General features: G+C 40.3%; 1 protein-coding gene across 1 annotated transcript in view; it reads right to left on the bottom strand.

Moving 5' to 3' along the window:
- Positions 1-15,922, bottom strand: part of Wwc2 (WW and C2 domain containing 2) — a 208,002-nt gene that overhangs the window by 25,729 nt on the left and 166,351 nt on the right. The window contains exons 17-20 of the mRNA XM_008853555.3: positions 10,169-10,296; positions 6,915-7,110; positions 5,121-5,285; positions 3,743-3,835 (exon numbers count right to left, since the gene is read on the bottom strand). Of these exons, the coding sequence (XP_008851777.1) occupies positions 3,743-3,835; positions 5,121-5,285; positions 6,915-7,110; positions 10,169-10,296 (582 nt within the window). The remainder of the gene's footprint in view (positions 1-3,742; positions 3,836-5,120; positions 5,286-6,914; positions 7,111-10,168; positions 10,297-15,922) is intronic.

Raw genomic sequence — 15,922 nt, 5'->3', positions numbered from 1 at the left:
TTCTTTTTCTTTTTTTTTTTTTTTTTAACTAGGAATTGAGCCAAGGACCTTGTATGTTTAGGCAAGCTTCTACCAGTGAGCTATATCCCTAGCCCGCTGTTTACTTTTTATTTTATTTTAATTAAAAAAGTTTTTTTAATAACTACATGATTAGAAGAAACATTTCATTATAGCTTTAACATATTCAGTAACACACTCCAGAGCAAGAGTACATCTCTCTCATAAGTGGCTGTAAGTTTCTAGGTTCAGGACCTCACTCAAGGTGGAATAGTTTTTTTCTTTCTTTCTTTCTTTCTTTCTTTCTTTCTTTCTTTCTTTCTTTCTTTCTTTCTTTCTTTCTTTCTTTCTTTCTTTCTTCTTTTTTTTAAACTGGGAATTGAGCCAACGGCCTTGTATGTTTAGGCAAGCATTCTACCAGTGAGCTGTATCCCTAGCCCGCTGTTTACTTTTTAAGAAAGGGTCTTACTAAGTTGCCCAGGCTGGCCTCGGACTCACTCTGTATGCTGTCCTTGAACTTGTGAGCCTTCTGAGTCAGCCTCCCATGTACCTCGAATTATAGGCCTGTATCTGGCATTGTCTCTTCCTAGTCCTTCTCCGTTTTGTCTAATACCAATCTCATGTCCGCTACATGTTTAGGCTTCTATACTATTTTTATTAGGTTTCCTTTGTTCAATCCTTGCCTTCTCCAACACATTACCAACATGACAAGAAATATCTAGATATATAAGTGCTTTGACTGTTATGACTTGTTTTTCTGAATCAGAAATCTTTCCTGGGCTGGGGAGATGGCTTAGTGGGTAAAGGTGCTAGCCATGCAAGTCCAATGACCTACACAAAAACTGGATGTGGTAGCAAGCATTTGTAATCTCCTTCCTACAGCAAGATGGGTGGCAGTGCCAGAAGAATTGCCCAGAAGCTCACTGGTCAGCTAGCCTAGAGTACACAGTGCAGTAGCAGAAACAACAGAGACCCTGCCTCAACAAAGTGGAAGGAAAGAACCGACTCCTGAGTTATCGTCTGACCTCCACATGTATGCCATGGCATACACACCACTCTACTCACACACATCATACACATAAACATCACACACACAGACACACAGACACACACACACACACATACACACACACACACACTCTTTTAGAAAATTAAAAACCAGTACTCTTTCCTAGTTCCACGCACATGGAGCCTCTGTAAGCAGTCCAGTGTACAGTGGTGTGTTGGTACATGTTCAACAAGGGGGAGAGAGCAGCACTGACTGTAGGCTTCTATGATTTCTACTGTGTGACTACTCACTGTAACATTTTCAACATGATGTCACTAAACTGGGAAGAGCTGGACACAGTTGAGAGCTAGTGTGAGGAAGGTTCAGCACACCACTGTCCAGGTGCCCACCCCCCTGCCCCCGCACCTCATGACTCATACTCCTGGGACTCTGACACCCAGGCAGGCAAATCTTGTACCAGTCTTTGCACTCTTGGACCTTTATATAATTTTCATGCTGGGATTCCTGAATCAGAACACTACCTTCCACTCAGTTTTAGTGAACCATATCTGTCTACTTAACCATTTAAACCTCTAACTGCAGAACCATTTCAGGATTAACTTTTATCTAGCTCAAGTAGTTCTAATAACTAAGCTTATGAATAACCTAGCTCCACTCAGCAATACTGCTCATTAAAATGCCCCTGAAGCATGTTGCTATCTCCTAACAGACATGTTGCTTCAGAAAGCAGGTGACTTAGAAAGGAAGTGAGAATTTTTATTTAAGATGTTGGAAAATTAGGTCCTCTCAATACAAAGTAGCCAGAAAGATCTATACCTCAGAATTTCCCCCAAATGCCGAATGTTAATAAATTCCAGCATTTGGCTTGTAGGCAAGAGATGTAACAAGTGACTAGAAAGTCAAACCAGGGGGACAAAAAGTTACCTAGTTATATCTAGTGGTGTCATGAAACCAGAACAGCAGAAATGTAGATAAAGATTCTAACTTCCTCTCTCCTAGGCTCACCTGGCCATCCATAACACCAAGATTCATGCTGAACTATAGCAGAATGCACACTTCCATATGTTTTCCAGCCCCTGCCATTCCAGATCAGCACACAAAGTCCCCAGCATCCTTTACTTCCTCACTCTACATACCTGCTATCTGCCCACAGGTATGACTTTCTTTCAAAACTTATCCAGCCTTGAGGCCCAGACATTTTCTGAAGCCTTCGTCTTTCTCATAGATGAACTCATTCTGCAAACAGTCATGTGAGAGACTCCCTCCAGAATGTGGGCTCTTAATGCTAACCACCTCACCATGGAAAGTTCTTCACACAATTCTTCATGCTAACCAAACACAATAATAACAGGAAGCAAATTGCTTTCTCTTATATATCAACTATTAGAAGTAAACAGGAGTTTGTGAACTACTTGAACTGCCCAATCTTTGCAACTGAAAAAAAAGATTTATTTTTATTGAGAGAGAGAGAGAGAGAGAGAGAGAGAGAGAGAGAGAGAGAGAGAGAGAGATTTATGTGCAGGTACCAGGAGAGGCCAGAAGAAGGTGCCAGATTTCCTAGAGTTAACAGGTGGTTGAGAGCTGCCCAATGTGGGTGTTGGGATCTGAACTTGGGTCCTTTGGAAAAGCAGTAAGTGCTCTGAATTGTTGGCCAACTCTCTAACCCTTGCAAGTTTTTATAAACTATTTATTTATTTATTTATTTATTTATTATTTATTTATTTATTGTGCATGGGGAGGGTACAACTGTGTTCCTGTGTGCATGTGGAGGTCAGGGGACAACTGTGGCAATTGGTTCTCTCCTTCTACCATGTGGGTCCTGGGGAATTAAACTCTGATTATCAGTTTTGGAGGCAAGTGCCTTCCCCTGCTGAGATTACCTCAGCCCTTTAACCTTTTTTTTTTAAAAAAAATATTATTTTTTATTTTCATTTCATGTGTCTGAGTGTATTGGCTGCATGTATGTGAGTGCACCCATGTTGTGCAATGCCACGGAGATCAGAAGAGGGCTTCAGATTCCCCTGGAACTGGAGTTAAGGATGGTTCATAGCTGCCATGTGGGTACTGGAAATCGAACCCAGGTCCTCTGCAAGAGCAGTCAGTGTTCTTAACCGCTGAGCCATCTCTCCCGCCCCAGCCCCTTAACCTTTTAATTTACTAAAATATTCTCTCAGAATTAGCCTTAAAGCTCAGCCAGGGATTGCCAGCCTCCAGAAAAACTTGACCTGAACTGTCCTATCCACATTTTTATCCCTTAAAAATAACTATGAAAATTACAAAACTGGTAGTTAAAAAAAAAAGACACCCCTTCCTCTAACTTAAAAACACATGTGCTACTTCTTTGCAGAATACTTGCTCTTTTAGGAAGGTACCAGATTTTTCATTCCTTCAATAGACACTCAAGGTCTAGACATGTGTAGAGATTAGAAATATGTGTTTCAACCTACTGACTCTTGGAGGCTTAGCAACCACCTTCTTGAAAGACACAACAAACTAGTTTCCAGTCTTAATCATCACAGGTTCCAAACCAGTGCCAAACATCTGCTCTCAAACACATCTTCTCGGGTTTGGTAGCTGTTTTAACACTTGATCTCTCTGAGGTCACTGTGGCTTTGGTCAACAGCCCGGAGCATAGAGTAGAGCTCTGACACACATCAGTTCTGGAATTTATCCCCTGCAATTCTCGGAGTCTAGAATTGGTTTGGGGTAATGAGACGTGGCTCAGGGAATACGTACCCTTTTGACTCGCAAACTGCGTCGTTCAGTGGAGTTTCTCACAAACAATGATTTTTTAGCCAAGGTTGAACTGTCACTGTCACTCCGATTTAACTGGCAGCCAAAGATAAAAAGAAGAAAAATCACTGCATAACAAACAGTGCTAATGGAAGTTAGAATGGAGAAGTTTCCAAATAAAACAAGTGGGTGGGTTTTTTTTTTTTTTCTTTTTTCTTTTTTCAGTGCTGGGGATCAGATCCAGGGCCTCATGCCTGCTAGGAAATTGATCAGTCATACAGCTACATCAGTAGCCCATGAACTATACTTTTAAGAAAATCTTCCATAAATAATTTCTTCCCTGTTCTATGGTTTCCTAAACTCATTTTTCTTAAATAACTTAAAGAACTGCCTTTTAGTAGCAGTTATCAAAAGTTATATGTTTAAGGTCACTATTTTTAAAATGAAATGATTTTTGTACTTTTAGCTAACAGGGGATGCTTGTTTCTCTAAAAGATTTACATAAAGGGCAGCTCAATGTCAGAGTAAGAGTGTGTTCTGCCCAGAATGCACACACTCACCCTCTCAAGGCTCTGCTAAATGCCACCTATCGATACAGCTACCCAGATCCCTACTTCCACTCCCAAACCCCTCAGCCTGCTCTACTGCTTTCCATAGCATTGATCCTGAGCCACGCCACTTCACAGCTTATTCATCGTGTTTATTACTTATGGTCTGGCTCATTTACAACAACAAAAGTTCTGCAAAAGGGCAGGGGACTAAGCCTTCTTTGTTTCTAAGAAAGTGCTTAATAAAAATATTTTCTTACTTGAATGAATAAGTTCAGAGTTCTAAAAGTCCCTCTAAGCTCATTTGATGTAATATTAAATCTACTTTACTATAATTCACAAACAGTTCTTGAAATAAAATTTGGTAAACTAATGAAAATCCCACAACTTTCTTCATAGAATTACGAATCTGACTCAGTATCCAGAGGTATTAGAAGATGATTTCTGTTCCAATATCCAATTTACAATTTTTTACTTCAGCAAGATTAACGTAGTAGGAAGCACATATGATAGGGGGCACAAATACACAAACTATATTTATTAAGTCACTTTATGTTTCTAAACATAAACATCCAACAATTCTTAGCATCTAAAACCATAAACTTTACTTATTTGCCAAACAAATCACATTAGAACCAGGAAGACATTAAATTTGTGGGAAAACTAACTGAAAAGAGCCCCCAGGATATGCTCTTCTACATTCTGTAGCAAGTCTAGCCATTAGTGTCAGGATTTCAGCTTCCTATGCATAGTCTGCCATTAATGGGCTACTCGTTGGCAGGAGGGAAGAGACTGCTGTAACCAGTAGTTCATTAGCAGCACTGTCGCCTTACCCTGCAAATGTACTGGCTCCGCTCGCCTGGGGAAAAGGTCTGCGAGCGCACTATCACGCTGCTCCTCATGAAGGGATGTTGTCGAGAGCTCAGGCTGCTGCGGTCTTTGGGGCGAACTGCCATGCTGTCATTAACTGCTTCCTCAGTATTTGTCTCCTTATCAACCTATGAGGGAAGTTGGCAATTGGTCAGGAGCTGATAGATGCATGTTCATACATGTGCCATCCTTCTAAGAACAAGGATACATCTAAGGTTAAGCAGAGACTCGTGTAGCACCAGGGAGGCTCTTGTGAGAAAAGCTTGCGTCACAGAGCACAATACTTCTGAAGGGAAAATGGGGAAGGTGGCTTTCCACGGTAAAGAATCCTATTTGGAAATATATCATCATTAAACACTACTTAATTTATTTATTTATTTTTTAAGAACAAGGTCTAATGATAAAAATAACAATATAAGAAAATGAAAAGACACAAAATTGTAGATTTAAGTGGAGTATGACATTATGCATGCATGAACATCATAACTGTTGTGAATCTGAGCTTGAATTTATTGGATTTTTGGAAATGCAACAAAAATACAATTTAAGTAAAAACAGAAGTGTCTCAAAATCCAAACTTCATGCCAAAGCAGCTATATATCTTTTTGTCTTACAAGGTTAACTTGATTCTAGATTTCCTCTGGAAGGAGGTTTGCTACTTTATAAAAGGAAAGTTTTGGTCAGGGAATTCTAAGTTTTGCCCCCAACATCCCTGGTGTGTCACCCTCAAGGCTTGAACATGATGCCTCCTATTCAGGGATGGTCTCAATGCATTTCTCATTCAAGCAGCTAAGGGGCCTCTTTGATAACTTCACTGGTCCCTTTGTCTAACCAAGTCACATGTCCAGAGATTTCAGTAAGATCTCCATCTAGCCAAGATGAACTTCAAATATTTACTACATGTTTAAAATTGATGTAAACTCTGAAAATCGATACTATTAAATAGTCCCCCAATTTATCAAAAGTAGAAAAATATTTGTTTTGAGGCAAGTCTTGCTATGGAGCCCAGGCTGGCTGGAACTTGTAGTTCTCTTATGTCAGCCTCTTAAGGGTTGGGATTACAGATACACATAGCCACAGATGGCTCAGAAATTTTATTTATTTATTTATTTAATTCTATTTTCTGGTCTTTTTGAGACAGGGTCTCCCTGTAGTCCCAGCTGGCCTGGAACTCACTATGTAGACCAGGCTGGCCTTGAACTCACAGAGATCCACCTGCCTCTGCCTCCCAAGTGCTGGGGTTAAAGGCATGCGCCACCACGGCTAGCTATTTATTTATTTTTTTGAGACAGGGTCTCATGTATCTCAGGTTGACTTTGAACTCACTATATAGTTGATACTTGAACTACCTTGAACATACTACCTTGAACTTCTGATCCTCCTGCCTCTACTTCCTGAGTACTAGGATTCAGCTGTGTGCCACCATGACTGTTTGTATGGTATTGGGGATTAAAGCCAGGCTGTGAGCATTGCACCAACTAAGCTACATCCCTACCCTTAGAAAAAAAGCCTAAGCATTCACAGAACATTTATAGAGATATAAAGTATATTACATTAAGTATAAATGAAGAATCAATATTTGGGGCCCATGTGAAAATTTTAGAACATTTACAATGCTTCTTGGTGACTATTCCTATAAAAGCCTTTTGGGCCCAAATCCTAATAGAGAATCAGACCTGGAAGAGAAACAAGCATCCCTTGCGTCTACATGGTATCTGCAGGGGCTCTGTTTTAGGAGAGTACAGCAGAATATTCACCAGTGTGGGAATTCCAGTTGGTGGCTGGCTATGGTCTTCCTCATGTATCCTTTCTTTCCTACACCCGTCTTCACTCATTCCAGGCACATTAGTGCATAAACCCAGGTCTTCTGTATAGCTGTCACTGTCTGTCAACTGAACTTCAGCCTCTTTTGCAGCTACAGTCTCATCAGAGGCCTCTCTTAGCATTGTTAAACTATGGTGAAACAAAACAAAAACAAAACACATTTTTAGTCAGGCAGGCAGACTGCATGGACAGTATAACCCAGGTTATGTTAACGCATTACCTGGGAAATAGCAGAGCTTCATATAATGATTCAAGACACTCCCTGGCTGGAACTTTTAACTAAATAGCTCAAGAAAAAAAAATCTTACTGCATTTTCCAGTAATCCGGAGCAAAATCACCATCTTATGATACTAAAATATTAAATTTATGAAATTTGAACAAATTTCCAGACCTTAAACAGAAATATCACACACAAAGAGCAATTACAAATTTTAATCTCAGAATGTAAAAATATCAACATTCACTATAAAATAACTTAGTATTAGTTATTCATTGATTATAAAATTAATCATAAAACAGAATGGAATTGGTTATTCTCAGCTAAGAATGAATAAAGACACGAGGATTAAAATACTCATTACCTACTTACTATTCAGTGACAGGCAGGGATAACGTTGGGTAAAGGGAGTTTTGCTACTGAGCCAGCAGAAGACTGTCAAGTGTCTCAAGTGCTCGTCTTTAACAAAAATTGTGGCATGAGCTTGGGTGGTGGCAAGAAGAGGACCAGTTTCTGCAGGGCACACACAGCAGGCTCAGGCTGTGGTGGCTCAGAACATTGCACGCTTGCTGAGTTTCACATTCTTAGAATAGAAGCTTTTCCATGGATCTCTAAATGCCAAGCCTTAATTCCAATTGGTGGCATACCGACATACTGACAGAGACTAGTTATTAACTGTCTAGTCATGAAATGAGCACCAGGGAGAACCAGCAATGACTACAGTGCATTGTAAGTTCTTTTATTTGCATGCTAAGTATATTCTTTGAAATGTGTGAAATAAATTGTATTTCATAAGCACGAGGAAAGCTCAATGGTTAAAAAAAAAAACTGTGATAAACCTTACAAACCCCTCTGGATTGTTCTGAAGTGCTAAAATTTTTAATCACAAAGTGTCTCTACCTTTTTACATCACTGTCATAGCCCTTCGTTCCAAATGTCCATGACTGTGTCATGTATGACCTATCTTGTCACTATGAATTTCTAATATGTTTAATCTTGTATATGCATACATACAAGTGACTATCTTATATATATTAAGAGTAAACCAATCCAACAGAACAGTATAAGCAACTGTACATAAAACAATCCAAATGTTTACATATGGCAGATACTAAAAAATGGAAGCATTCACTAAAATGTGTTTTTAGACGCTATAATAAAAATCTGGAAATATAGCTCTTAGCATGTAGATATTCAAGGGTATATGAATATGGACATCCATTTCTAAAGGATGAGTTACTGATACAGAAAAGGAAGCAGAAAAGGTAAAAGCTGTAACCAATACTGTAGTGGCTACCCAGACGCTCATTTCTAAATATCTGCTTTGTCTTAGGACAGCTCAAAGGGCACTCCTAGTTTAAAGAAAAAGCCATTTTTAACTTATCTAGAACTCTATAATAAGATATTATAGCTTTCAAAATTGATAGCTTAGACTTTAATAAAAAGCAGAGCAAACAGTATTAAACATTACCAGAAGCAAGAATAAAAAGCCTGTTTGAAAATTGCCCTGTTCTGACTTTTTTCTAGTTCCCTGTCTAGACCTTGTAATGCTAATTACTCTTGCCTTTACTTCTCCTTCACATCTCCTATTCATGATACAAGGACTTTCTTTTCCCCTTAGAGATAAGATTTATGCAATTTGGGAGTCTTTTAGATAGACCCACTGAAGGGGTACTCCAATTGCCTCACCCTGTGTCCCTGTTCAGCATGGAAGAGGCCAGAGCGGTCTGCGTCCCGATTCCCTATTGGCAATTTGAGTAACCCCTTCAGAGGACAGCATGATAAGAATAGGAGGTATGAATTGGCTAGGCAATTAGGGTAAAAAAGACCCCCGCCCCCAAAAGCAGCCAGTTTCTTGGCTAAAAGTCAAAATGTCCTTGGGCCTCTTAGCAACATACTGTGTTACAAAGTCCAAAAATGTCCAAAGTATTTGGGAGCTTTTATCTAATCCTTAAAAGATTTTAGGGTTACCTCTTCAGAGGGGGGAATGATAAAGTACTCAAAAGGCCCATAAAAATAAATAAATGAAAGAAGAAAAAGAAAAAAGAAAAAGAAAAAAGTGATGGGGAGATATGGGAGGTGTTGGAAGGGAGGGAGTAGGCATAGATTTGATCAAAACACCTTATGTGCATGTATGAAATTCTCAATAAAGATTTTGTAAAAGTCAAAAAAAAAAAAAAAAAAAGAGCCTGCAGAATGTTTATCCCTGAATTGGACACGTATATCAAACCTCTGCCTCCCAAGGCTCAAGGATCATTGTAGAAGAGGGGGCAGAGATTTTAAGAGCCAGAGGTGGTAGACGACCACAAGTAAATACAATTTTCCAGACAACGGGTCAGTTATATAAACTCATAGCAATGGTGATAGCATGCACAAGTCGCATATAAACTCAAACCAGACAAAATAGCAGCATAGACATGGGGAATTGGGTAAGAAACCCCAACCCTACCTGAGGAAATATTGGCAGCCAATGACTGCTGGGAGAAGGAGAGAGCCTCTTTCAAGGATGGAACTCTTGATAGGTTAACCAGTCTCCAGTAGATGGACCCACATTGAAGGACATATTTAGGGACAGAAATCAGACTCTATAGGCCTTATTATATATACATATACATATATATATGTATGTATATATAATAGAGTACATTAAGTTGGGATGGGGGTAGTAAGGGGAGATGTAGATAGGGGAGGGAATATAAATACCATTAAAATATATTGTATGAAAATTGCAAAAGTTCAATTAAAAAAAAATAGCCCTAGTTAATGTGTTGACTGTGCCCACAATCTTGCCATTTCTTCCACTAACTTTCTAATGACCAGGGAGACCCTCCAGCCATCACTCCCTGAGGCCAAACTGTGCCATAATTCTAAACTAAGACATGAACCTATAAAGGTCCCCTGGAAGTTTCCTATGAGAACCCAAGCATCTCCTCAGTGAGTTCCCACCAGCAAAGGAAAGGCCTGTTTACCAATCTCCTTCTGGGCCCCGTGGCTCTTCTTTGGGCCTTAGTTCCTCCTCCTCTTCTTCTTGAGCCAATTCCTGTTCCACAGCCAACAGCTCAGCTGAAGTTCTTGCAAGTAAGGCTGACACTGCATCCTGGAGAATGTAAGCCACATGACAATGAAAACCACACAGTCCAGAAATGATGGGAACTTCTCGGATGCTGACTTACACTGCCAGCTATGAAGAAGCAGCTATACCAGACTAGTCCTCCTGCTGAGAACAAATATGAAAGCTGAGTAAAATGAAACTAAAAACAAACACAAACTCCCAGGTTTTGTAAAGTAGGAAGACTGGCAAAGGCTTGTGGGGCTGGAAGGCTAAGGTCCCAGTGAGAGGAAAGATACAAGAGGGGTGACCATCTCTGCCAGCATTTCCTCTGAAAGGCATTTGGTAACCTGGGTGTGAGGCTGCAGGCTAAACAGATGGGCTGCCTGGAACCACAGCCGCTGTTACTAGATGAAAAGATCTGCATGAGTACAGGGCTACCAAGGCTGTCAGCACAAGAGGGGTGGAAGGAAATGAATCGTGAGACGAGCCCAACATCACCCATGATATTTCTGTGAAGCCATTTGCCTTTCCTAAGCTCCTAAGCTGCATCTGTACAGAACAAGAAGCCAAAAAAAGCTGCTAGGGGGCTAAACAGTAAGCAGATATTTCATGTCTCATAGGTTCTGCAGAGAGAAAACTTGGAATTCCAAGCCCCCCAGTGATGCAGGCAATCTTCCCATATTGTACTTTGTCTTCCAGAAGAACATCAGATCATCCCTAGAAGAATATATCAGTCAGAACTTTTTCAATTCCTCATCGGATATAGCCAGTATTCCATCAATAGCTAATGGCTGAAAGCCAAAAGAAACAACAGACACGAGAAGCAGACCCAGAAGTCATGCACACACTGCAGGTATTTAGAGAAGGCATTTGAGCTCTTACAACCCATATATTAAAGAAAAACTGATGAAATTATGCATTTTTTCCACTATTGTGAACATAAGAAAATCACATTAGCATATCAGAATGAAGATACTGAAAGCCAAAGAAGAAGAAAACCCCACAAGCAGTGAAAGAAGAAAAGATGTAGAACATTTTAAGAATGAAAAGTTTTAAGACTGAGTTGGTAGCAAGATGGCAGATTAAAGGCCATGTCTGTAAGATCATGAGATCAGATGGAAGAAGGTCATGATAAAAAGCCATCAGTAGAGAAGTGAGAAAAAAGCTTAAACTGGAATAAGACAAGGATTTTTCTCCACAGAGAAGCTAGCCAGTGCCCCTAGCCACACCAAGCTGCTCCTGCTGAGCTGGGTTCCATCAAAGGAAGTGTGTTCAAGACCTCTGAGCACTGATCTCATGAGAGCTGGTGGTGAAGGAAGTAGGCACTGCTCCAAACTCAATCAGAGGCTGAATTGAGGGTGCTGGTAGAGGACAGTAGATAGAGCACAGCTAGCTGTGGTTACAGCATTGGAAAGGGGGTATGGGTGTCTGAGCTGAGAGATAAGCAATGCCCACCATCCCCCAACCCCAGCCACTGCCAAGAGAATCATAGGCTCTACCTATATCGCAGAACTCAGTAGACTTGGAACTTGGTGCAGCATCTGGATGGATGCAACAGTTCCCAAGTAGCACAGACTATGGAGATGCAGAAGTGTGGTAAGGGTGTCTGATGCTGAGTGTCAATACTCTTCACCCATGGTATCAGCCTGATACCATGGCCAGAGCCAGGGAAAGCTATATTGGGACCCCCAGATCAGAGTCACAGGAAGTTTGTGGCAGAACTTGATACAGCATCTTGATGGACAAAGGTAAACACAGGTGGGCGGGCTCTCCACTCTCCCTCAGAGCCTGAGGCATGGAAAGCTTGTACATCAACTGAGCCACAAGCCCCAGAGACAGAGCTGTCATGTCCGCCTGAGGAAATCAGACAGGAGAAGTCTGCCAGAAAGTGGTCTTCAGCCACAAAGCCCTTTCTCTCTGGACCCACACCATGACTTTGACTTGTTTGAATTATTGAGAATAGCAGTCCTCCTTGCTGCCTTTGGAATCTGATTTTTTTTAAATGAAAAAAAGAAAAAAAAAAAAAGACAATATGAGCAGTAGGGAAACCACACCACCTCAGCCAGGAAGAAACACACAGGGCACAATACTTTCTACTCCATTTTATTGATTCTTTTCTTTTTGAAAAGATTATTTATTTATTTATTTATTGAGACAGGGTCTCCCTGTAGCCCCAGCTGTGCTGGATTTTATTTATTTTAATTTTATGTGTATGAGTGTTTTCGTCTACATGTATATAAGTATACCACATGTGTGCCTGGTGTCTGTGGGGGCCCGAAGAGGGTGTTGGATCCTCATCAGGACTTAGGGATGGTTGTTAACTGCCATGTGGGTGCTGGAAGTGAACTTGGGTCTTTTTCAAGAGCAGCCAGTGCTCTTAACCACTGAGCCATCTCTCCAGTTCCCCCTTCTCATTCTTATTTCACGCTTTCTTTCTCCCTTTCCTATTCTTTCCTTACCTCACTACTTAAATATTGGTATCCTTAGTCATCAAAACCACTATAGACTATATTCCCCACTTAGCACCACAAAAGCCTATGGGGACACAAGTGAAGTGTACCAGTATCTTCTGCAGTTAACACTGGGAATGCTGGTAAACCACGGCATTTGTTACTATAGCCCCACCCTACCCACATAGATGCAGACAAAGACAACTCACCAGGAGGACTTACGTAAAATCAAACAGACAGAGCAGTGGGAAAAGGAGGAAAGATTACAAACCAGAAGACACATGCATCCCAACAGATGTACAAAATAAAATGAAATAGTGCAAAATACAGAGACTGGTTTAGAAGACAGCATTAGCCATATCCTCCCCAGAAGAGAGTGCTCCATCACCACATCCTCTCCACCAGCAGCCAACTTCTAAATACTGAAAAATGAAGACAGGCACTACCTTAAGGTAAAAGGATGGAAAAGAATATTCCAAGCAAATGGCACTAAGAAACAAGCAGGGGTTGCAATTCTAATATCTGACAAAGAAGACTTCAAACGAAAACTAATCAGGAGACACAAGGAGGGTCACTTCATTCTGATCAAAGGAACAGTTAACCAAGAAGATATTAGAATCCTTAACATATATGCATCAAACTCTGGTGCACCCAATTTCATAAAAACAACACTATAGGACTTTAAGACATACATTAGCCCCAACTCAGTAATAGTAGGGGACTTCAATACCCCACTGTCTCCATTAGACAGGTCAACTAGAAAAGAATAAACAGAGAGACATCTGAATTAAATGATACCATATGTCAAATGGATCTAACAGATATCTTTCGAATATTCCATCCAAGCATCAAAGAATATACTTTCTACTCAGCGCCTCATGCAGCTTTCTCAAAAATTGATCACATACTGGGCCACAAAACAAACCATAACAATTACAAAAAAATTGAAGTAATTCCATGCATTCTATCAGACCACAATGCAATAAGGCTCAAAAGCAACACTGGACAAAGCCCTAGTTACTACACGAGCTCGTGGCGACTGAACAACACACTCCTAAACAATGATTGGGTCAAAGGAGAATTTAAGAAAGAAATAAAAGAATTCCTGGAATTCAATAAAAAGAACAAGACAATACAACACAACCTCTGGGACACATTAAAAGCAGTCCTAAGAGGGAAGTTCATAGCTCTAAGTGCCTACATTAAAAAATTAGAAAGAGGGGCTGGAGAGATGGCTCAGAGGTTAAGAACACTGGTTGTTCTTGCAGAAGACCCAGGTTCGAATCCCAGCACCCACATGGCAGCTAACAACTGTCCATAACTCCAGTCTAAGGGGATTGGACAGCCTCTTCTGACCTCCGTGGGCATTGCACGACATGGGTGCACTTACCTTCACACACGCATACACATAAGATAAAAATAATAATTTTTTTTTTTAAATTAGAAAGAGCCCAAATAAATGACCTAACACTGCAACTCAAGGCACTGGAAAGGCAAGAACAAATGAAACCCAAACCCAGCAGAAGAGAAGACATAACAAAAATCAGAGGAGAAATTAATGACATAGAAACAAAGAAAACAATACAAAGAATCAATGAATCGAACAGCTGGTTCTTTGAAAAGCTGAACAAGAGATGGACCCTTAGCCCAGTTAACCAAAAAAAAAAAAAAAAAGAAAGAGCAAATCCAAATCAACAAAATCAGAGATGAAAAGGGAAATATCACAACAGACACCCAAAAGATCCAGACCATCATAAGGGAATATTTTAAAAACCTATATGCTGCTAAATCTGAAAGTCTAAAAGAAATGGATGGATATCTGAAATCATGGGAAATTACCAAAGTTAAACCTAGAAGAGATCAACAGTTTAAATAGACTCATAACATATAAGGAACTTGAAACAGTAATACAAAGCCTCCCAACTAAAAAAAGCCCAGACCCAGATGGATTCACAGCAGTATTCTACCAGACACTTAAAGACCTCCAACCAATACTACTTAAATTATTCAAAAAGATAAAAACAGAGGGAGAACTCCCAAATTCCTTCTATGAAGCCAGCATCATTCTAATGCCCAAACTGGGTAAAGACACAACCAAAAAAGAGAACTATAGACCATACCCTTAAGGAACATAGATGCAAAAATTCTCAACAAAATACTTGCAAACCGCATACAGACACACATCAGAAATATCATTCACCATGATCAAGTAGGCTTTATTGCAGAGATGCAGGGATGGTTCAATATATGCAAGTCAATAAACGTCATTAACCATAAAAATGGACTCAAAGACAAAAACCACATTGTCATCTCAATAGATACAGAAAAGGCTTTTGACAAAATTCAGCATGCATTTATGTTCAAAGCCTTAGAGGAAACTGGACTGGAGGGAACATACCTCAACATAATTAAAGCTATATACAACAAACCCATAGCCAAAATCATTCTAAATGGAGAAAGCCTGGAACCATTCCCATTAAAATCAGGAACCAGACAAGGATGTCCACTCTCTCTACTCCTTTTCAACATAGTGCTTGAAACTCTTGCTAGAGCAATAAGATAGGAGAAGGAGATTAAAGGAGTACTAATTAGAAAAGAAGAGGGCAAACTACCACTTTTTGCAGATGATATGATACTATATCTAAGATATCCCAAGAGTTCCACCAGAAAACTCCTAGAACTGATCAACACTTTCAGTATAGTAGCAGGTTGTAAAATCAGTTTACAAAAATCAGTAGCCTTTCTATATACCAATAACAAGCAATTGGAGAAAGAATACAGGGAAATGCTCCCATTCACAATTGCTGCAAAAAAAACAAAAACAAAAACAAAAACAAAAAAACAAAACTTGGATCACTACAGAAAAAGTTCAATCCGATGGACAGGACTAACATTTTTGGGTCCGTGGGATGAACACCAATGCAGACACCAGTGAGGAGGCCAGAGGGGAGTCCAAGACGCACAGGAAGGGCTTTTCTGGCTTTGTATCCACTGCCACACTGGCCTTCTAGGGCATTAGAGGCCAAGCCTGCTTTGTGAGGCTTCCCTGGCTTTGCCCATCTCTCTCCAAATGCCATGTAGTCATCACCCGGAGGCACGGTGACTCTCAGACTGTACCCACTCTGAGACTCATCTGTAGCAGGTGTCATAAAACCTTGGACAGAGTCTCTGCTCCAGGATTGCAGGATCTTGGGCCGCCCAGTCAATGCTCATGGAAGCGC

This window comes from Nannospalax galili, unplaced genomic scaffold, assembly GCF_000622305.1.
Source record: "Nannospalax galili isolate Female #2095 unplaced genomic scaffold, S.galili_v1.0 scaffold46, whole genome shotgun sequence".
NCBI lineage: Eukaryota > Metazoa > Chordata > Mammalia > Rodentia > Spalacidae > Nannospalax > Nannospalax galili.
The sequence above is the reverse complement of the archived record's forward strand: the minus strand, read 5'-3'. Positions and strand labels throughout refer to the sequence as shown.